Source organism: Limanda limanda, chromosome 22 (assembly GCF_963576545.1).
Source record: "Limanda limanda chromosome 22, fLimLim1.1, whole genome shotgun sequence".
NCBI classification, from domain to species: domain Eukaryota; kingdom Metazoa; phylum Chordata; class Actinopteri; order Pleuronectiformes; family Pleuronectidae; genus Limanda; species Limanda limanda.
Window position 1 is genome coordinate 13821077 of NC_083657.1, and position 20505 is coordinate 13841581.

Genomic DNA, 20505 nt, shown 5'->3' on the forward strand with positions numbered 1-20505 from the left:
TCCAAACTCCTTATCCTCTTTAGAGATACATTTTATAAATGTGCTGTCTTAGTCCTTAGGGTCTGAATTCACCTCTGACTTTCATGAATATATTTTAATCTCTCTAGATTTTACCTACTGTTTGTTATTTATTCATGTTAGATTATATTTTTTTTTCACGATTTTTTCTAATCTGTAACATTTGTATATTTGTGCTCTTCTGTTTTCTTTTAATTATTTTCTATTGTTTGCCCTCAATGCTTCACTTTTAACTAGTAAATGACCTTGTAACTGTTCCTATAGGTGCTGTATGAAAAATTGAATACAATTGTAGTATTATTATGTACTCTAACTGCTTCAGAAGACTGCAACACTGATATGAATCTTTTTTCTTTGAAAAGAGTCACAGAGGGGGCAGTGATCATGTGATCATGTTGCCCTGCTGGCCAATCAACACAAGTCTTTACTCTGTAGAGAGGAGAAAGTGTCGGGCTGTTTGTCATTCAACACGACGATTTCAACATGAAGACATCTCCGAAGTTCGTTCTCTACCTGACATGTTTCTTCTTGGGGAAAATGGGTGAGTTGTGTGTTTTTTAAATATTCAGTCAGTCCTGAGGCTGATTACGATTTCATTTCTGTCACATAGCATTAACAGATATTTTGCTTTTCTCCTTTTTCTCTTCAGTTCAGATGCATCATTTTATCTTGTCTCATCAAGACAGTGGATTCATATCAGCTGATGTTGGATACAACTTGACTTTGCAGTGTTTCTATGAAGAGAGAAACGATAAGATGTATTGGTACAAACAAACACCAGGACAGAAACCTCGAATCATCTCAGTGACGTACAAATCCACTAAAAGAGATGCGTTATTGAATGAATTCAAGGACAATCAACGCTTCACTGTGGAAACTATTGGTGTTGTGAGTCACCTAAAAATCTCAGATCTGCAGCTTTCAGACTCAGCCACTTACTACTGTTTAAAGGGTCCTTTAAGTGTGCTTGAGTTTACTGAGGGCGTCACTGTCAGTGTGAAAGGTTCAGGGTCTAACATCCAGGCTCTGGTGCATCAGTCTGAGAGCATCCAGCCAGGAGGTTCTGTGACTCTCAGCTGTACAGTTCACACTGGGACCTGTGATGGAGAACACAGTGTTTACTGGTTCAAGAGCTCTGAAGATCCTCAGCCAGGACTCATCTACACCCACGGAGACAGGAACGATCAGTGTGAGAAGAAACCCGACAATCAGACACACACCTGTGTCTACAACTTGTCAATGGAGAGACTGAACCGTTCTCATGCTGGGACCTACTACTGTGCTGTCACTGCATGTGGACACATTGTGTTTGGAGACGGGACCAAGCTGGAGTTTGATGGTGAGTCGCTACCAGAGACTCATTTAATGAATAGTGACAGTCACCTAGAAAGAGACAGGGCAAAAAAATTGGTAAACGTTGAAAAGATAGTATACATATCAAATTATATTTTCCTGTTTGTTTTATACAACGTTAGTAGTTGATAAGAAAATTATTACATGTTTAGATCTAAAGAAATGTAATCACTGCTGAAGACTTTGTGATGGTGATGGCATTTGTCTGCACCATAAACTGTATAAAAAGATGCACAACGTGACAGCACCATGAAAGTTAGGCCAAAGCCCCCTCCATGATAACAAATTAGACATGGACCAAAATAGGATAGATGGTTTCTGTCATTTCAGGTAGTTGTTATCACACTGATGTATGCTCAAGTGTTTTGTTATTTGTTGTCTGATGCTTTAAAGACGAGGTGAAAAGTAATGTATCTTTCTTGTAGAAAAGGCTGATGATCAAGCAAATCTGATCATCGAGATCCTCATGGGCGGTCTGATAATCGTCCTCATTATAGTCATCATCGCTCTGGTTCTTAAATTCTGGAAACTTCATACAGGTATTTATGTGTTTTTATTCCAACTTTGCCAATACAAAGCTCCGTGACTCCTGACCAGATGTGTTGTTTCTGTCATTTAGCACATAAAGAGGCACAGGATCCACAAGACAGTAAGGTAATCAAACTTAAACCATAGATTAACATTGATCCAAGTCTTTCAGTCATCAAGTAGTGGTTTCATGTAATGCCACACAGAGAGCTCAGGGTGATATAAGTCATTGAATACTTCCATTTACAGAATGTGGGCTCTGATGACCTGAACTACGCAGGACTGAGTTTCCTTCCAAGGGCAGAGCGGAGCAGAAGGCCTGCTAGAGAGAGAGAGCCGGAGCCTAATGTTGTCTACGCCACCACCAAGCACTCAAGAAACCACCGGAAGTGAAGCTCAGAGAGGAACTGAGACGTTGTCGTCAGTCTGCTTTTGGGCTTTTGTGCTGTTTGTGGATGGGAGCAGTTGCCATCATGCTATTTTGATAGCACCAAATCATAACATATATTATGATTTGGTGCTTTACATAAAAGGTCAATCCATCGTCCTGATCCTCCACCACTGTCAGGATACACCATCCCAATCCACAGGTCAACTTATAGTGAGATCCAGGTGGAAGTCTGCAGTCTGGTGGAACATCAATTGTTTGACAGGAAGCGACAGAGAGGTCAAGGGTTAGGGTCAAAGGTTTGTCTGACTCTGACTAGTTCACTTCTCCGTCAATATTGCTGCCATTTGCTTCAGCCCATCCACCACCCCAGCATCCACCTGTAGGCTCCCATGGGGATTATGAGTGTTTGTTCATCGCTTCCATCATATCTATGTAATCATATCTGGGGGAGTGATAAAGTCGGAGCCTATAGACCTCAAACAATGACCTGTTCTACTGCTGCAATAAACATTTGAAAGCGATTTGTCTGACAGAACTTCATTTAATCCCCTGCGTGTCTAAGACATTACTCATCTGCCACAGCTACAGGAAGACTGGCCTTCGACTTGATGCACCATAACCACAAACAATGCCTTGGTGTTTCCATTCAGTGACATCAATGGCCCCACCACAGCAGCGTTCTAGTTCAGTGACCTTAACTTAACTTCTGATATCAAATTGGCTTAATTTAACTCTTCTTGACTTCACTTAAATTATCTTGACTTTTCTTATCATAGCTTAAAGTTAAAGTATCTTGTCTTCTTATAACTTAAATTATCTTGACAAAACTTAACTCAACTTCTTAACTTAACTTCTTGCCTTTATCTTATTACTGCAACATTTCAATAATTGAATGTGTGCAGTTAATTCTCATGTTTCTCCATCTTCATCTGTCTGACAGACTAAATTTGGTTTATAACTGGTGTTTGGTAGAAGTGGAGCAAGCAAAGACACTGAAGACTGTCCAGAGTCTCTCATAGTGAGTTCGATGGAGGGCTGCAACAGTGGAGATCTTAGAGTGAGTCCGAGTTTCTTCACCTGTTTGACAGGAAGAGACAAGCACTATGTGGTCTCAGCTCAGATGTGTGGGCCTGCACAAGCACCAAAGCCCTGCTTGTTATTCTTAACCAGACCTGTAGACGACAGCTACCAGTGAACAAGTTTCAACCACAGGAAGATGGGCCTGCAGCTCATAACCACACAACAGACATCGCATGTGCATAAAATTCCTCTACTTTATCAGAAATGTATTTCACAAGAAATAGTTTTTAATGGAGATCTAATCTTCCCCATGCATTTCCTCATGCTTTGTCTAATTGTGTATTTACGTAAGGTCCAGAGTACACCTCAAGTCTGAAGTCTGGCATTATGCAGAAGCTAGTAGCATTTGCAAGCAAAAAAAATTCTGTAACCATTTCCTCATGTTAATGCAGCCTTCTTCTGTAGAATTACACCAGAAGAGCCCACCTTAACTACAACTTTTACTGGGCCAGGCCAAACTGCTGGGGAATTAGTAACCTTTTTGGTGTCTGCACTCCCTGCTGGCCATCAGCAGGATCTTTGGTTCTAAGAATTTTTTTAATTTGCAAGAAAACAAGATTTGTCCCTTTTATTTAGCATCATATACTATAGAACAAAGTAGAAAACTACACTTTTCTAAACAAACGTTTGTAAAATGTGTATTTAGGCACGTTCTTGAGTATCTGCTGTTGTTGAACAATTATTTTTGAAAAACAAGTTTGTCTGGTATAATTTTAGCAGTCACAAGAAGAATCCAGCCTAAATTGGATTACTATTGGATTGAAGTACATACACACACCATAATCCTAGCCGTGGGATTATGGTCACTTCTCCGTCAATATTGCTGCCATTTGCTTCAGCCCATCCACCACCCCAGCATCCACCTGTAGGCTCCCATGGGGATTATGAGTGTTTGTTCATCGCTTCCATCATATCTATGTAATCATATCTGGGGGAGTGATAAAGTCGGAGCCTATAGACCTCAAACAATGACCTGTTCTACTGCTGCAATAAACATTTGAAAGCGATTTGTCTGACAGAACTTCATTTAATCCCCTGCGTGTCTAAGACATTACTCATCTGCCACAACTACAGGAAGACTGGCCTTCGACTTGATGCACCATAACCACAAACAATGCCTTGGTGTTTCCATTCAGTGACATCAATGGCCCCACCACAGCAGCGTTCTAGTTCAGTGACCTTAACTTAACTTCTGATATCAAATTGGCTTAATTTAACTCTTCTTGACTTCACTTAAATTATCTTGACTTTTCTTATCATAGCTTAAAGTTAAAGTATCTTGTCTTCTTATAACTTAAATTATCTTGACAAAACTTAACTCAACTTCTTAACTTAACTTCTTGCCTTTATCTTATTACTGCAACATTTCAATAATTGAATGTGTGCAGTTAATTCTCATGTTTCTCCATCTTCATCTGTCTGACAGACTAAATTTGGTTTATAACTGGTGTTTGGTAGAAGTGGAGCAAGCAAAGACACTGAAGACTGTCCAGAGTCTCTCATAGTGAGTTCGATGGAGGGCTGCAACAGTGGAGATCTTAGAGTGAGTCCGAGTTTCTTCACCTGTTTGACAGGAAGAGACAAGCACTATGTGGTCTCAGCTCAGATGTGTGGGCATGCACAAGCACCAAAGCCCTGCTTGTTATTCTTAACCAGACCTGTAGACGACAGCTACCAGTAAACAAGTTTCAACCACAGGAAGATGGGCCTGCAGCTCATAACCACACAACAGACATCGCATGTGCATAAAATTCCTCTACTTTATCAGAAATGTATTTCACAAGAAATAGTTTTTAATGGAGATCTAATCTTCCCCATGCATTTCCTCATGCTTTGTCTAATTGTGTATTTACGTAAGGTCCAGAGTACACCTCAAGTCTGAAGTCTGGCATTATGCAGAAGCTAGTAGCATTTGCAAGCAAAAAAAATTCTGTAACCATTTCCTCATGTTAATGCAGCCTTCTTCTGTAGAATTACACCAGAAGAGCCCACCTTAACTACAACTTTTACTGGGCCAGGCCAAACTGCTGGGGAATTGGTAACCTTTTTGGTGTCTGCACTCCCTGCTGGCCATCAGCAGGATCTTTGGTTCTAAGAATTTTTTTAATTTGCAAGAAAACTAGATTTGTCCCTTTTATTTAGCATCATATACTATAGAACAAAGTAGAAAACTACACTTTTCTAAACAAACGTTTGTAAAATGTGTATTTAGGCACGTTCTTGAGTATCTGCTGTTGTTGAACAATTATTTTTGAAAAACAAGTTTGTCTGGTATAATTTTAGCAGTCACAAGAAGAATCCAGCCTAAATTGGATTACTATTGGATTGAAGTACATACACACACCATAATCCTAGCCGTGGGATAGAAATAATTTATCTGTTGAACTGGAGTTGAAAACCTGAGATTTGAGAAACCATTTACTGTACATCATGCAGTGCATTTGAGAAAATAACTGTATACAGTTATACTGTATACAATGGCTGATTATTTAAGAAGGAGAACAGGTTTTTGTTGTAAATGTTTTATTCTTGCAGATCAGTCTAAAAAGGCAATACAATGCAGTAATATCAACTTCTCACCTTTATCCAGACTGTGAAATCAGTTAAGATAATAATTAATAAGTCATTCCATTGCATTTGATTTCTTTCCTGATTTACAAAAGTTCCATCCATCAATCTGCTTATGTCTTTACAACAAAATGTAGAAATATTGATGCTGTCAAGTCCAAATCTCATCTCTAGTCCCGTTTATCCAAACCTAGCTGTCCCTAAAGCTCCTCCAATTATCACCAGTGTTAACATTTGCCCCAAAAATAACTGATCCTCAAATCTGGAAGAAGGGCTGTCAATGAACTACAAATGTTGCTCGGAATGATATCCTAGCAAACACTGGCAATGCAGAGCAGACTTGCAGCTGAATGGATGTTTGGGTGCAGGCATTGGGTAAAAACACCAGGTGACACTATAGAGCCTGTAAATAATCCTTCTTCCTACTGTTACAATGCTCTGTTGTAAACACAACTATCCATATCTCCCTAGAAAACAGTTACATGTGCCGACTGCCAAGTAGTCCTTAAAACCCTGAACTTACCTGTTGACTGTGAAGGTCTCCAGCAGCCTTTGAGGACATCTCCCCCACATTCAGAGGGCACTAGTCTCACCAGTGGCTGGAGGGTTACCACTTTTATGCACTCAAGCTAAAATGTTTCAGTTTTGGGCGCTGAGGTGGTGGTGGGGACGGCAGCAAAGGTAAAAAGGTACGCTGAATGATCAGATGACCAGAAAAGAGATATTCCTTCACCTATGTGACGATTTTATTAAACGTGATTTCTTCAGAAATTTACGGATGATCATGGCATTTGTATTTTTCGAAAGAGCCTTGGTGAGATTCGAATCATTTCAAGCGGTCACACTGATGTGTTTTAGCGCAGAGCATGATTACATCGGTGAACAACATTACTGCACAAATCCGTTTTATTTGAAAAAAGGTCGACAGTGGACAGGTACATATGAACGCTTTTTTTGTTATCTACACCGTTAGCCGTCACTTTCCACATGAGTCTTAGCAGTTTAGGTTTTCACAGGATCGCCATAATGAGATTTAGTTTTCGATGGAAAGATTTAAAATGATGGAACCAACGTGCAGACTAGATTAAATATCAAATATGATTCAGTTGAGTTTACAGTCACATGTATCGCCTAGAAACTGCTGCTGAAATGGTTCAGCTGTCTAGGGTTACAAACCACATCAGAACACTAATTATTCAAACGTAAAAATACAATAAAAAAAAAATTACGCCTAACTTAGACGTCAAGCATTAAAAATACTACAGCACAATGACAAACTAAAACAATCAGGGGGGAAATACGAATGTAAAAGTTGTCCCAAATTAATTAAAACAAAAACAGACGTGAGCGTCGACAATTTGGTTCCTCCTGTGAGCATCTCAGGGGAATGTAACGCGCTCAGCCGCAGACAGGAAGTGGATAGAGTCACGTGCATCAGGAGGCGGCGAGTGGCGACGCAGGCGAACGACGATCCTGGAAAAAGAGCAAATGACACAGATGAACTGTCTGCAAATGTGGATGTGAAGGCTGTTCCATCGTAATAACCTGCGTGCTGTCTTTTCTCAAGATCTGTCTCGTGACCCTTTCTTCTGCCACCCAGATGGCAGACTGGGCCGTCGGCCTTTTTCAGACTAAGCCACACATTAAAACAGGTATTAGCTAAAAGTTGGCACACAGATGTGCATTATCAACTAATTTACCACTTCGTACGCTTGCTTTTTCCACAAGATCTTGAGCATGTCGGACAGGTTACAGGCCGCCCTGTACAGAGACGAAGTGCATTTTCAGGATAGAAATGACCACCAATCTACCTCAGACCTATTCTCACCTTCACTTGTCGGGCCTTGCTTAATAAGCGTAGCGTGCAGGCGGTGGAGGGGGCAGCCGCTCCGCGTAGGGGTCCCTGGCACGTGGAACTCCGTATGCCGGGACGCGGGACGGAGAGAGCCGGGAGCGCTCGTAGGGGTAGCCATTATTGGCAGGGGGCATTGGCGCGATAGGTGCCCTCCTCAGGGGACTGCGTTCTCGGGCGTAGTACGAGGATGGAGGAGGCGGGAGGGGCCGACGTTCGTACGGGTCAAGCGACGGGGTCATAAGACGGTCTCGGACGACGGCTGAGGGGGGAGGGGGAGGAGGAGGGGCGCCGCCGCGCTGATCCTCGTAGGAGGCCATGCCATACGGGCGGGCTCGGTACTTCTCATAGTAATCTACCACGCCATATCTTTCCCTCTCGCCCTCGTACGGGCGGTCGGGATAAACAGCTCGTCTAGGGGGAGGGGGCGGCAGAGGAGGGGCTGGGTAACCTGGGGGCATGTGGCCGAGGCGACCTCTCATGTAGCCAGGTGGGGGAGGCTCATGCCTCTCGCCTGGATAGCGTTGGGGCCAGTAGCCACCTCTGTCTGGGGGAGGAGGGGGGTAGTCATCCCTTTCATCGTGTCTGGGGCGGCTCTTGGAAATCTGGACATGGATGCGCTTGCCTAAAATATAAAAAAAAAATGCATGTGGAAAATAAATAATCAGAAGTAAAATGACCACAACTGAATTGACTTACATTGTATTACACGATGTTATTTACGAACCTTGAAATTCAGTGTTGTCCAGGCCCTTGATGGCATCCATGGCCTCGTCGGAGTTGGACATGTGTACAAAAGCAAAATTCTTGACCACGGCACACTCTGTGACCGTGCCGTACTCTTCGAAGAGGCCGCGGAGCTCGTCGTCAGCGCCCTTCTCCACGTTCGCCACATGCAGCTTGATCGCCGCGTGGTTCTTCCCGTGGCTGGCCTCCACGTTGATTGGCGTGCCGTGAAGCTTGTAGAGGTGCAGGTTCTTGATGGCCTTGGTGGCCTCCTTGCGGTCGTCCATGTGGATGAAGGCGTAGTTCTTGATGATGGCACATTCTGTGACCGTGCCGTACTGGGTGAAGAGCGCCTTGATTTCCTCCTGGTCTGCCTCTCGGGGCAGATTCCCCACAAAGATTTTCACCATTTTTATACCTGGACCAAGGAAATTCAGAGGAAACCATATATATTGAGTAAAAACATAACAAAAAACAAATTAAAATTCAACACATTAATCTTTGATTGCGTTCAACATTATTAAAGGACGCATGTCTGCATAGTTTTCCTGGGGCAGATTCCCCACAAATATGTTGACCTTTATTGTAGACATGTGACAAAGACATATAGAAAAAAACGGTATATATCTATGGGTGAAGGGAAAAGTATGACCTAATTAAATGGTACGGTGATTACAGTTGAATCCAGTCTTACAGTATTAAAAGACGCGTCGTTGAATGAACAGGCCTGTCTACTGCAAAATGGCTGACGGCGTTAGCGTTAGCACAGCGCCACCGCACTCGATCCCTAATTAGTCATATTCATTTTTACATTACAACATTTATATCCAGGTTGATGCTCTCAAAGCGCCGCGATGCTCATAATTCGCCAACTCAACGCAGCCCCTGGTTCTAGTTAAGGCACATTAGCTGGAGCTAGCTGTTAGCTTCGATTAGCTCGCTGGACCAGCCACGCTGGGACACAAAGCGCCGCCGACCCGAAGCGAAGCAACGGGTCGGCGAGCACCCCCCACACAGTGTCCATCAGCAGGAAGTTTTAAAATACAACAAGTTTCATTGAAGATATCAACACTGCGTCGTTTACTTCTTTTACCTTTTCGCCGGGAAGCCTCAACAAAGAGCTCGACCTCCTTTCCAGAGATTTCCTCAGACCGACTTCCGCTGAGCTTCTTCTTCCGACTAGGGGCCGTGTCCGGTTCTTATTCATCTTCGCCTGCGTCTCCCCGCTTTGCAACCACATCGCCCTCTGCCGTCTAGGAGGGCACAGTAATCAGCGTTGGTTCAGAGGTAATCATCGTTTTCTGTTTTAGTTTCTGTCTATAAAACCAAACCAGTTTACATATTTATACCATGTGCCGATTGTCCATGTGGCTGACAAATAAATTAACTGGCCCCACGGTGTACCCATAACCCCTTCTCGCTCACTACTATAAATAATAAGTGATAAACACATTCTTACATATGCACAATATGTTTGCTTTTAGTTTAAAGTTACATTTTCATCTATCTATCTATTTTTCTATCTATCTATCTATCTATCTATCTATCTATCTATCTATCTATCTATCTATCTATCTATCTATCTATCTATCTATCTATCTATCTATCTATCTATCTATCTGTCTATCTGTCTGTCTGTCTGTCTGTCTGTCTGTCTGTCTGTCTGTCTGTCTGTCTGTCTGTCTGTCTGTCTGTCTGTCTGTCTGTCTGTCTGTCTGTCTGTCTGTCTGTCTGTCTGTCTGTCTGTCTGTCTGTCTGTCTGTCTGTCTGTCTGTCTGTCTGTCTGTCTGTCTGTCTGTCTGTCTGTCTGTCTGTCTGTCTGTCTGTCTGTCTGTCTGTCTTTCTATCTGTCTATCTATCTATCTATCTATCTATCTATCTATCTATCTATCTATCTATCTATCTATCTATCTATCTATCTATCTATCTATCTATCTATCTATCTATCTATCTATCTATCTATCTATCTATCTATCTATCTATCTATCTATCTATCTATCTATCTATCTATCTATCTATCTATCTATCTATCTGTCTATTATTAATAATAATTCCTTTTAACCCCTGCCACCACTGGAAAGGATAACAGCACAAACATATTAGGAACTGTAAGGCTTATTGAATATATAAATCTAATGTGAATAAATATAAATAAATGACTGAAAATAATTCCTTTTCACACTCAGTATTTTGTGACACATAGTAGAAATTATTAAGAAAATTAAGAAAAGAAATACAATAATATGACTCAGCCTACTTCCTGGATTGATGTGTAACGGTTTCGTTTTACAGGTTTAGTTCCCCACAAAGGGGATACAAATTGCATGGTCAATAATATAGACAATTAAGAAACATGACACCCTGTGGTGACTTTCTGTGGTGCTGCTTCCTGTTGCATCATATCGGAATTTTTGGTGCTGTTGTGTTGCGTTCACGTACTTATCTTAAAGTTGTATGTTTGACAACTAAGATCCATTCATGAAAATGTAACCAGAAAAAAACAAAAACAATAGTAACATAGGTAAAACTCAGTCCAGTGAGGTATCTTCAATTATGAGGGTAGTGGCAGTTGCATGTGCAACAATTATTTTGAGGGATATCAGATAATCAGTGGATTATTTTTTACAATAAGCAATTACTTTAGTAAACAGTTACTCGTGTGTGCTTGCGTCTTCTGCTTGATTTTATCGTCTAACTAACTCTTATCAAATCTAAACAAGAACTAATACATATTAAACGTCTGCATTCCCTGATTTTAATTTGAATTCGTTTTTTGAGTGGGTTTTTATTCCCCTATTTATTCTTTTATAACGGAGATTGGATTTGTTTGTATGTTTCATATTGTTTTTATTTTAAATTGATGTATTTATACCTGTTTCTTTTTTAAGAATGGCTTTGTAACTCTTTCGAAAAGTGAGAAGTTAATAAAGGTACTGCTATTATTATTATTATTATTTACGTTTACATTGATATATAAGACAGCAAAGGCTAAAATTGACATGAAAATTCCCTTTTCCTTTCGATTTACCACTACGTTACTTCTTCCACAAGAAGTTAACCACAGTGAGAATATGCACTTGAATGCAACTTCCTTATTGGTGGGTCTTGTGAGAGGAGGCTGCATGAGTGTTCCTGTTTTCACTCAGAGCAGCAACACCATTTGTTTGTTCTCCTGAGAGCTGAGCGTAAGCTGGGAGGGAAAGCATCCATCAACATACAGGTAAGGCTTCTAACAGCAGGGATTTATGTATTTGTAACACAAAACATCAAATGTCACTGTGTTCTAATTTGTTTTCTGTTTTCCATTCCAGTTGCCTTCAATCATCAAAAGGTCAATCCTCAACTGATTTCCCCAGAAGCCTCATTTTCCACCATGAATGTGTCCCAGACAATGGAGACAGAGGAGGATCTCCTGACTTGTCTCCACATAAAGTTTTACCACCCACAGCAGAGTTGCAGGGGCCTTTATGGGGCACTGCCTCTGGGGAAGAGGAGCAGACACTCGGCCGATGACCCTCTCAGGCTGGGCCGGGACGCCCAGGCCTGCACCTACGCCCTGCTCGACCCTCGGGTGTCCCGGAAACAGCTGGGCCTCTACGCCTACCGCACACCCCAGAGCCCAGACATGCTGTTCACCATCCAGAACCTGAGCCAGAAGGGGAGGCTGTCAGTGAACAGCTCTAGTCTGGGCTACCTGGAGAGGGCGGATCTCCCAGACAAGGCCCTGATCCGCTTCGGAGAGTATGAAGTCGAGATCCTCCGTGAGTCCGGCGAGGCCAAGGGCAGCTTTGAGGTGGAGTTTGAGGTGCTGGCCGTGCCTCCATCCAGGGAGACGTGCATGTGTGCACCTAGTATGACACCTGTCATGGACACAGGCTCATGTGTGACGAATGGTTGCACTGCTGAGCTCACAGCACTGGGCCCCCTGGAGACTGATGAGACTCTCATGTATAATTCATGAGATATTATAACCTGCTTTTACTTTATTATTGACTTACATTTGAAAGCAATGCAGATTGCTGTGTCGTTGTGTAGTTGTTACATTAGAAAACATGCATGCTTGTATATAATTCCTGTTTATGTGAAACTGTATGACTTTGCACCCTTTAGTCCATGTCTACATATTAACAATTAAGCTGTGACCTTAATAACCGCTACTTTTTAAAAGTAAATGCAAAGAAGCCTTTTTTCCTACAATTTCAACTTGGTCGCTATACATTTGTTTTTCAGTAATATACTTTTTGTGTATGTTGTTTATAAATATAAGCTGTGACCTTTTTTCCTACATATTTAACTTGAGCAGAGTACATTTGTTTTTCAGTAAAATACTTTTTGTGGGTATGTTGTCTCAAAATATCTAAAAGCAGCCAGAGGTTTTGGAAATTTCAGGGAAAGTCCCAGTCTCACAATCATGAGGCATTTGAGGATTTTCCATCGCTCCAAAATCCAGAACGGCCCTGATGAACTGGTTTTTCAAGATATGCCTCATCAAGTAAGTCTATCTTACTCTGAGATCGGGTTGCAGTGCAAATCTGCTCTTCTACTTTGCGAAGAAAATTCAAGCACTGCACTTTTCTTTAATGAGTTTCACTGAGTGGAAGAAGTTTTCAAGTATTTGTTCATGTACTGCAATATAAAATGAGTAAAATAATTTAAATTTCTGATCAATACATTGTCTCTCTTGCATTATTATTTGAAGAGATTTCTACTAAACTGGGGTTTTCAGATGATATTTCTATGGATCTTGACCTCTGACCTGAAGATCCAAAACTTTATCTGGATTTACCCTCCATAGTAATATCCCTAACCCGTCCCACACACACCATTCAAATCTCCTTACCCCAACATATACCTAATTTCAACCCCAAAAACAATTCTTAACCCCCAAGCCTTTGCAAAATGTCCTGACTCAAGGTTTATACTCAAAATAGTTCATACACAGATATAAATGCAGGCACACACACACACGGATGAAAACCTGTTTTTGCTGCTAAGCCAGCACACAGGGAAATAAACAGATCACTTCTGTCAGTGTCTCTAGCTGATGAGTTTGTAACATGACAAATTTACAGTTAACAAGACTGAAACCCAAACAAAATCAAACTGATAATAAACGTGGAGCCCAACTCTTTTATTTCATTGTGGTTTATTGGTGTATGACTAGGAGTTGTTGGCTGTGGTTACATGTTGCCCTCTGTTCTGGAGTCCTGCTCAAGTCAATTCAACTGTGTTACGTTTTCACCATTTTCGGGACATTTTCAGTAGGCGCAGTGATGCCCTCCATCAATCTGTAAATGAGATTAAGGCTCTAAAAGAGATAGTCGTTGTCCTCCTTCCAGTCACAGTCCCACCCCTCCGGGAAGAATGTCAAGGAGATGAGTCAGAGTTCAGTGCTTATCAAAGTTCATATAAAATACTTTTTCAAGAGGTATTACATTATTTGGCCTGACTTGTAAGTCAATGAGTCAGGGGAGAGGAACACAGTGCAGGTTTTGCACTGTGTGTGTGGGGGGGGTCCCTCATTCTCAGCAGCGCCGTTTTCTCTCCGCGTTCTCCGATGCTGACCGAGCTGGTGGAGATTTTACGGTGCGACCAGGATGAGGCCTGCCGTGGACCCCCGACACTGGACAGAACAAGTCCAGCTCATTCACCCGTGGCAGGTGACAGTTGTGGCGCACAGCCAAGAAATGTCCATGTGAGGCAGCTTCTCCCGGACTGTCCACTGTGGATGACTCCATCACCGTCGTCTGCACCGCCGTCACATGAAGCTTCTTGGCCTGCTGTGTGGCTTCAGCTTTGGATGCCGACACTGCAACAAAGTGCAAAAAAAAAAAAAAGAATTAGAAAAAAAAAAGGTTGTTTTGACCATTTGTTTTGTGTGATTGATATTTAATATAATCGTGATTATTTTGGGTGCTTGTTTTACTTTTATATTAAATTTTGACAACCAAACGTTTCCATCTGGTCACCAAGCCCTTTATTCTGGATTAGGTTCTCTTCTTCTTCACTCCAGGTCAACAAGCACTGGATCACACCGCACCAAGTCGGCTTCCTGAAAAAACAGGAGATCATTTAATGGAGGTTTGTAAAACACAGACTTCAAGGTAAAAGTTTATTGCCTTACCTTTGACCACAGGATCGTCTCCTCCCGTACTCTGCAAAACCCATAAAGTTCAGTGAAATCACTTCAGGACACATTATAGTCGCCCCACCTAGCAGAGAAAATCCGTGTAAACAGAGACACATCAGCTCGCACAGACAAAACAAGACATTTATCATAATTTAATAACCAATTCAAGTACCAGCTTCAATAATTCGAAACTGCACTTTTATTTTGTTTTAAAGCTGAAGCTCAAGCCTTTGTTCAACTAAAACCCCAAAAAAGTAATATATTGTTAGTGTATAACAAATTATCAAATGTCACATTTTTAAATGAGGACTTTGTGTTTTAGTATTTTGGCAAGATCAAAATCTAATTTTTCCTTTGGGGGGGAATCATTAATAAATCAATCACATTTTCCAGATTTAAAATGTGCAATTTCACATTATTTAATGCACAATACATTGAGTAATACATTTTAAATAGTACCGTTTGAACAATATCTTCCTCTTCGTCAGGGTGCAGGTCATCTTCCGAGGATGACTTACCCTGAGCCAGGATCTCCTGCATAGAGACTAACAACCTACAAAGAGCACAGATACTAAGATACCAAGACTGCATGCAATTTGTGATACATGGAAGTCATGAATGTTGTGAGTGGAAGACGGTGGTGAAAGATGTGTGTTGTGTGGACTCAGAGAAATGGAAGATGACAGAAAACATGGGCCCGGCGCAAAGCTCTGTTAGTTGTTGTACTTCTACCGGTGTTACAATTGTCATTGTCTCGACTTCTACTTGCTGGGACTTTAAACAGGAGCCGATGGATGAAGCATAAACATTTTCTGTGTAGCGCCAGGAGAATGAAGGAAATATGATGTTGAAGTTGAAGTTGCTCATAGGTTTGAGCAGCGGACAGATTTCATCAGCTGTATTAAGGGAATTCAGAATCAACGTCTGCTTTTTGTGCCTCCGTCAACAACTTCACGTTTTCCTTCATTGGGCATTACAACACTAGTCGCTGAGGAGAACACTCGCATCATCACAGGGTTTCAGTGGAATTCATGTCGCACTAACTTTCCATCTTTTTCACTGATTGGACAGAGAGAATCGTGTGACAAGCTGATGACTCAAAGGTGTGCAGAATGAAACTGAAAGCGTGTTCGGAGTTACAGCGCGTGGGTATCACTCGATGCATCTGCTCTGCTATCGGCCTGCCCCAAGGTGGAAGAATTTGACAGTTAAAACGGCATTTTTGGTTTCAGTTGTTTATTAAAAAGCCTTCCAACGAAAAGCAACTTGTAAAGTAAATAAAATCATACAAAACGGTGCTATGATTCTATTTTTCGCCAGAAAAGATGAACACAAAGTGTAAAAAAATAACAAAAACACACTGAATCTTTTGATTTGTCATGCTAACATGTGCCGCAAATGTTTTAGATTATTGAACAGCCTGCCACACCAAGTATTATATTAAAGCACTTCTTCGCTAAATTCTTTTTAACTAATTTTGTGATCAACCACCTACGTTAGTCTGATTACAATAATCTTCCCTTATTAAGAAATTGTCACAGTTTCCCAGCGGCCTTATCCATTTAGAGAAATTGAAAGGCAACAGTGTTTGCAGTACTGCGTCACACTGGAGTAGACTAAGCACCTTGCTATTCTGAAAAACACTTTAAGGATTTGAACAGTGAAACAACCAGAAAAACAGAAAAAAAAAGCAAAAAAAAAAAGCATGAACAGCTCTGAAGAACACGTGAACTGTGGACATGGAATCGTATGTTTTTAAATACGGGGCTGTCCGCAATACAGTATCTTCCAGTTAGTCGCAGGTGAACGCAACGCAATCCGCCGTAGACGAGGGGGATGCATAGCGCCACGTGCATCAGCAGAGAACGACGATCTTGTCATATTCTAAACCTGAAAAGAGAGCACACACCACATGTCAAGGAGCGCGCTTTACTCAGCGATCGCGCAAGACTGAAGTTTGATGCTAAAGCAGAACATATTTGACGATTCTACCAGCAATGTTAGATGGTTGTTTACTGAGTGACTGCGCCAGATCCGCACGACTCAAGAGCTCTGTCCGATGGTGATGGTTTTAGACGTGATTCTACCTTAATGTGCGGATTTCTACATGCTGTCATCTGAACAATTTTCCCCCAAAGTATGTCATATATGTGAATAAAACACCCTCCCTCTCCTCTCACCTTGTGTTGTACTCTCTGGTGCCTAATAGCCCATATAGCGAGGTTGTTGTTGTTGTTGGTGTTGTTGTTGTTGTTGGTGTTGTTGTTGTTGTGGTGGCGGCGGGGGAGGCGGCCTCTCCATGAAGGAGTCCCTGGGACGGGGAGCTGCATACATCGGCGCTCTGGGCATCGGAGAGAGCCGGGACCGCTCATAGGAGAACCCGTTACCTGCGGATGGAGCAGGGGGCGGGGGTGCTCTCCTGATGGGGCTTCGGTCTCTGGCCATGTAGGAGGGAGGAGCATACGGGGGCGGGCGCCGCTCGTATGGATCGAACGACCCCATTCCGAGACGTTCCCGGACCAGCGCCGAGGGAGGAGGCGGAGGAGGGGGGATGGCACGCCTGTCATCCATTCCCATAGGACGGGCTCTGTACTTCTCGTAGTAGTCGACCACCCCGTAGTCGTCTCGCTCGCCGTAGCCGCGGTCGGGGTACGGCGCTCGTCTCGGGGGAGGGGGCGGCGGAGGCGGAGGAAGGTACGCGGACATGCGCCCCCTGTAGGGCGGCTCGGGCCCCATGTCCGGGTAGCGTGGAGGATAATAGTCTCCTCGGCCTGGCGGAGGTGGATAGGCCTCCTCCTCAGGTGGGCCCCTTGGTCTGCTCCTCGAGATCTGAACATGAATGCGCTTTCCTGAGAGAGAGAGAGAGAGAAACAGAGTACGCCTCACAGCTTAACGGCAAAAAAACAAACCACACGGACCAGCAGCACATCACACCCACTTACCTTGAAATTCGACGTTATCCAGACCTTTGATGGCGTCCATGGCCTCATCCGAATCGGACATGTGCACGAAGGCGAAGTCCTTGATGATGGCCGACTCGGTGACGGTGCCGTACTCCTCGAAGAGGGTGCGGAGCTCCTCGTCGAAGCCCTTCTCGACGTTGGCGACGTGGAGTTTCACCGGCCCCTGGTTCTTCCCCCGGCTGAGCTCCACGTTGATGGGCCTGCCGTTCAGCTTGTGGAGCTGCAGCTCACGGATGGCCTTGGTGGCAGACTTGCGGTCCTCCATGTGGACGAAGGCATAGTTCTTGTACTTGGCACACTCGGTCACTGTGCCGTACTGGGCGAACAGAGCCTCCACCTCGTCCTTCCCGGCGTGCTGGGACAGGTTCCCGATGAAGATCTTCACCATGACTGCTCCAGTGGACCTTCGCAACAGGGGGTGAAGACAGAAGGGGGCGGGGCGTTAACAGAGGCCAGGAGTGTTGCTTTATCTTGGAGAGAGACTGAAGTATCGTCTACACAATCTTGGATTAGAGAGATGGCAATGTATGTTACATTAGAAAAGCTAACCTATGTAATCAGGGGTAAAGCAGAGGAATTTGAAGAGGTGTGGGCACCCTTAATGGACTTTCTCAGGCAACGGTAGATTATATCTATCTGTAGGGATATCGAGTGTGACATTTTTATTTTATTTATTATTGTTATTATTTTACGTAGGTATGTCGGTTTGTGTGCGTGTTTATCTTTATTTATTTATTTTATTTTTTATATGTATGTGTATGCAGTGAAGTTCGCCTGCATTTCATTGTGCAGCTTGTGTGATATGTGTCAATGTGGGTTCTTATTGGAAATTAATAAAAAAACATTGTTCAACACAGGCCACCGTGTAGTGTCAGAGAGAAACCACAGAGAGCAGAGGGTGAGTTGATAACGTCATGATCAGGAAATAGAAACCGAAGGCTGAAGGGCCACCACAACGAAACATTACTCATCAGTGTCACTACACGCCATGTTTGCCTTGTTCGTATTCCGGTCAAAACCAGCTGACACAGACACGACGTGGAGTCGAGAAACTTCTCTGTGTTGGTACTTCCTGGACCATTAGCGCAGCCGCTCGCCGGGCTCCTATCAGTTCAACGTCATATGCTAGCGAGCTAACGTTAGCTACACAGCCATGTTCTCGCCGGTGACCGAGCTAAACAAAGTTCCGGTCGGACACCGGGTGTCTCACTAGCAGACGCGTAGAAACACAGCGTTGATATGAGCGAATCGAACCGTAAAACAGGAGAATACTCACTGGTCGTGGAAGAGGAGACACCGCCAAGACGAAACCCCAGTGCGACAAACAGGAAATACCGGCTGACGAAATGCGCGCAGCCAGGGACCTGATTGGTGGATGGACGCGTCGGTTCGAAAATGTAAGGATTGTGATTGGGCGAAGAGAGAGGGCGTGTCTTGACCAACCTGTTTCGTCAAAAGTTCGTCAGCAGTAGAAAACTAAATAAAATAGTTCAGCTTGTTCTGACAGTGAAGTTTATCAACACATTTATATCTAGAAAACCACAACAATAAGAACAATAATATTAATATAAGTGCATTCTATTACATTAGTGCACACATAATAACTTCATAGTAACTTCGAAGGCAACCAGCTAAGTAATACAATGACACTTAAGATCAAAGGCTGCAAGTGACGTAAAATGTCTGCTCTAGCGTTACTTATTAACATTTATTCTATTCAAAATTATTTTCAGATTTCCATCAGTCCTTATTGATTTGTTTTAATATAATAATAATAATAATAATAATAATAATAAAGGCAGCTTTTGAGTTTCTCTATAAAAGGTCCGGACCTTAGTACGTTATGATTTGGCGATTAAAATTTAACTTAATTGAATAACTTTTATTTTAGCGCCTTGTAACCTTGTTTAGATAAGTGCTATAAGAAATAAAGTTATTATTAGAATAACTTTAAAAAGAAAACTTAAAAAGAACTTAAAAACAGTGTTGAGATTGAATCCTCCTTTAGAAGTATTTTCTCCCTAGACACTTGAATGGCTGGAATAGAGGAGGAGTCGGACCTCTGGTGGTGTACTGCGGTATATGTGCACGATGTCTCACGGCTGATACTGAATATATGTGTAATTTCCCTTAATGTGATGCTTAAACTTTATTACTGTAAACTATTCTATAAATTACCTTTAATATTTTTGCAGCAGTGAACCAGTGGATCTGACTGTGGCAGGAAAGCTCCAGCAGAAGTAGACACAAGCTGGTAGAAGTGAAATCACTGAGACAACTCTAGGGATTATGGGATTTCTACATTAACAGTTCTGTAGGAAGGAAATCGATGTGAATAAGTATGTGTACGCAAAACAAAATCAGTAATATTTAGAGGACTCATATCTGTGAGTGTGCAATTTGGAGCAGCTTGACTGAATTTTAAGGAACTGTGAGGCCTTTGTGGAATTGTGTGCCAGTCTAGTTGTCGTAGGGGTTTGTTTTCTGGTTAATCAAAATCCAATGGTGGGTCCAAGTCCGCCTCTTACAGGATGATACCGTCACTAAAGAGGAAATGATGCACCGTCTTCAGGGGCTCCACAAACGCTCCAACAGCAACCCTGTAAACACCCAGCTGAACCCCTGACGTGAGTCTAAAATTAGTGCTGCATCAAGAAAGAAGATCAGAGCAGCTCATAGGCAGACTGTTGTTGTGCAAGGTTCTGCGTTTAAGTGTGTGCGTGTTCAACAATACACAGCATGAAGAAGCAACACTTAGCTACGGCCTACCACATGTGACATTACACAAAGGTTGTGTGGTCAAGACAAAGCTAAATGGTAAAATGTTTGTATGTTTAGTGATGTAATTATATTGATCCTGCGGACAAGAATCTGGGCAAATCTTTGAAGAAAAGAA

At 42.6% G+C, this 20505-nt stretch overlaps 4 protein-coding genes across 6 annotated transcripts; 2 read left to right on the forward strand and 2 right to left on the reverse strand.

Moving 5' to 3' along the window:
• The first annotated feature begins 500 nt into the window (after positions 1–500).
• On the forward strand, positions 501–2292 carry LOC133028851 (immunoglobulin kappa light chain-like). The gene is made up of 3 exons (XM_061095879.1): positions 501–568; positions 668–1428; positions 2149–2292. The coding sequence occupies exons 1-3, from the start codon at positions 502–504 to the stop codon at positions 2290–2292; spliced, it is 972 nt and encodes a 323-aa protein (XP_060951862.1). The 5' UTR covers position 501.
• Positions 2293–6660: 4368 nt separating this feature from the next.
• On the reverse strand, positions 6661–9698 carry LOC133028874 (RNA-binding protein 4.1-like). The gene is made up of 4 exons (XM_061095910.1): positions 9610–9698; positions 8518–8934; positions 7767–8415; positions 6661–7411 (listed from the first exon to the last, which is right to left on the reverse strand). The coding sequence occupies exons 2-3, from the start codon at positions 8924–8926 to the stop codon at positions 7787–7789; spliced, it is 1038 nt and encodes a 345-aa protein (XP_060951893.1). The 5' UTR covers positions 8927–8934; positions 9610–9698; the 3' UTR covers positions 6661–7411; positions 7767–7786.
• A 1958-nt stretch (positions 9699–11656) lies between these two features.
• tifa (TRAF interacting protein with forkhead associated domain) lies at positions 11657–13184 on the forward strand. The gene is made up of 2 exons (XM_061066691.1): positions 11657–11736; positions 11828–13184. The coding sequence occupies exon 2, from the start codon at positions 11890–11892 to the stop codon at positions 12475–12477; it is 588 nt and encodes a 195-aa protein (XP_060922674.1). The 5' UTR covers positions 11657–11736; positions 11828–11889; the 3' UTR covers positions 12478–13184.
• Positions 13185–13642: 458 nt separating this feature from the next.
• On the reverse strand, positions 13643–18939 carry LOC132996340 (RNA-binding protein 4B-like). Of its 3 annotated transcripts, XR_009677076.1 has the most exons (7): positions 18886–18939; positions 17589–18013; positions 16827–17495; positions 15106–15199; positions 14641–14728; positions 14443–14568; positions 13643–14325 (listed from the first exon to the last, which is right to left on the reverse strand). XR_009677076.1 is itself a non-coding variant. In XM_061066690.1 (4 exons), exons 2-3 carry the CDS (start codon positions 17995–17997, stop codon positions 16849–16851), a joined length of 1056 nt encoding a protein of 351 aa, XP_060922673.1. In that variant the 5' UTR covers positions 17998–18013; positions 18886–18939; the 3' UTR covers positions 15206–16536; positions 16827–16848. The 3 variants fall into 3 exon arrangements, 1 of the variants encoding a protein (XP_060922673.1); XR_009677077.1 differs by lacking the exon at positions 15106–15199; XM_061066690.1 differs by lacking the exons at positions 13643–14325; positions 14443–14568; positions 14641–14728; positions 15106–15199 and adding an exon at positions 15206–16536.
• Between the last annotated feature and the right edge of the window lie 1566 nt (positions 18940–20505).

Coding starts and splice junctions, on each gene's coding strand:
- LOC133028851 (XM_061095879.1), top strand. CDS start 502: ATGAAGACATCTCCGAAGTTCGTTCTCTACCTGACATGTTTCTTCTTG. Junction 569..667: donor GGGGAAAATGGGTGAGTTGT/GTGTTTTTTAAA, acceptor TTTTCTCTTCAG/TTCAGATGCATCATTTTATC. Junction 1,429..2,148: donor GAGACAGGGCAAAAAAATTG/GTAAACGTTGAA, acceptor TTCCATTTACAG/AATGTGGGCTCTGATGACCT.
- LOC133028874 (XM_061095910.1), bottom strand. CDS start 8,926: ATGGTGAAAATCTTTGTGGGGAATCTGCCCCGAGAGGCAGACCAGGAG. Junction 8,416..8,517: donor GGACAACACTGAATTTCAAG/GTTCGTAAATAA, acceptor TTTATATTTTAG/GCAAGCGCATCCATGTCCAG.
- tifa (XM_061066691.1), top strand. CDS start 11,890: ATGAATGTGTCCCAGACAATGGAGACAGAGGAGGATCTCCTGACTTGT.
- LOC132996340 (XM_061066690.1), bottom strand. CDS start 17,997: ATGGTGAAGATCTTCATCGGGAACCTGTCCCAGCACGCCGGGAAGGAC. Junction 17,496..17,588: donor GGATAACGTCGAATTTCAAG/GTAAGTGGGTGT, acceptor TCTCTCTCTCAG/GAAAGCGCATTCATGTTCAG.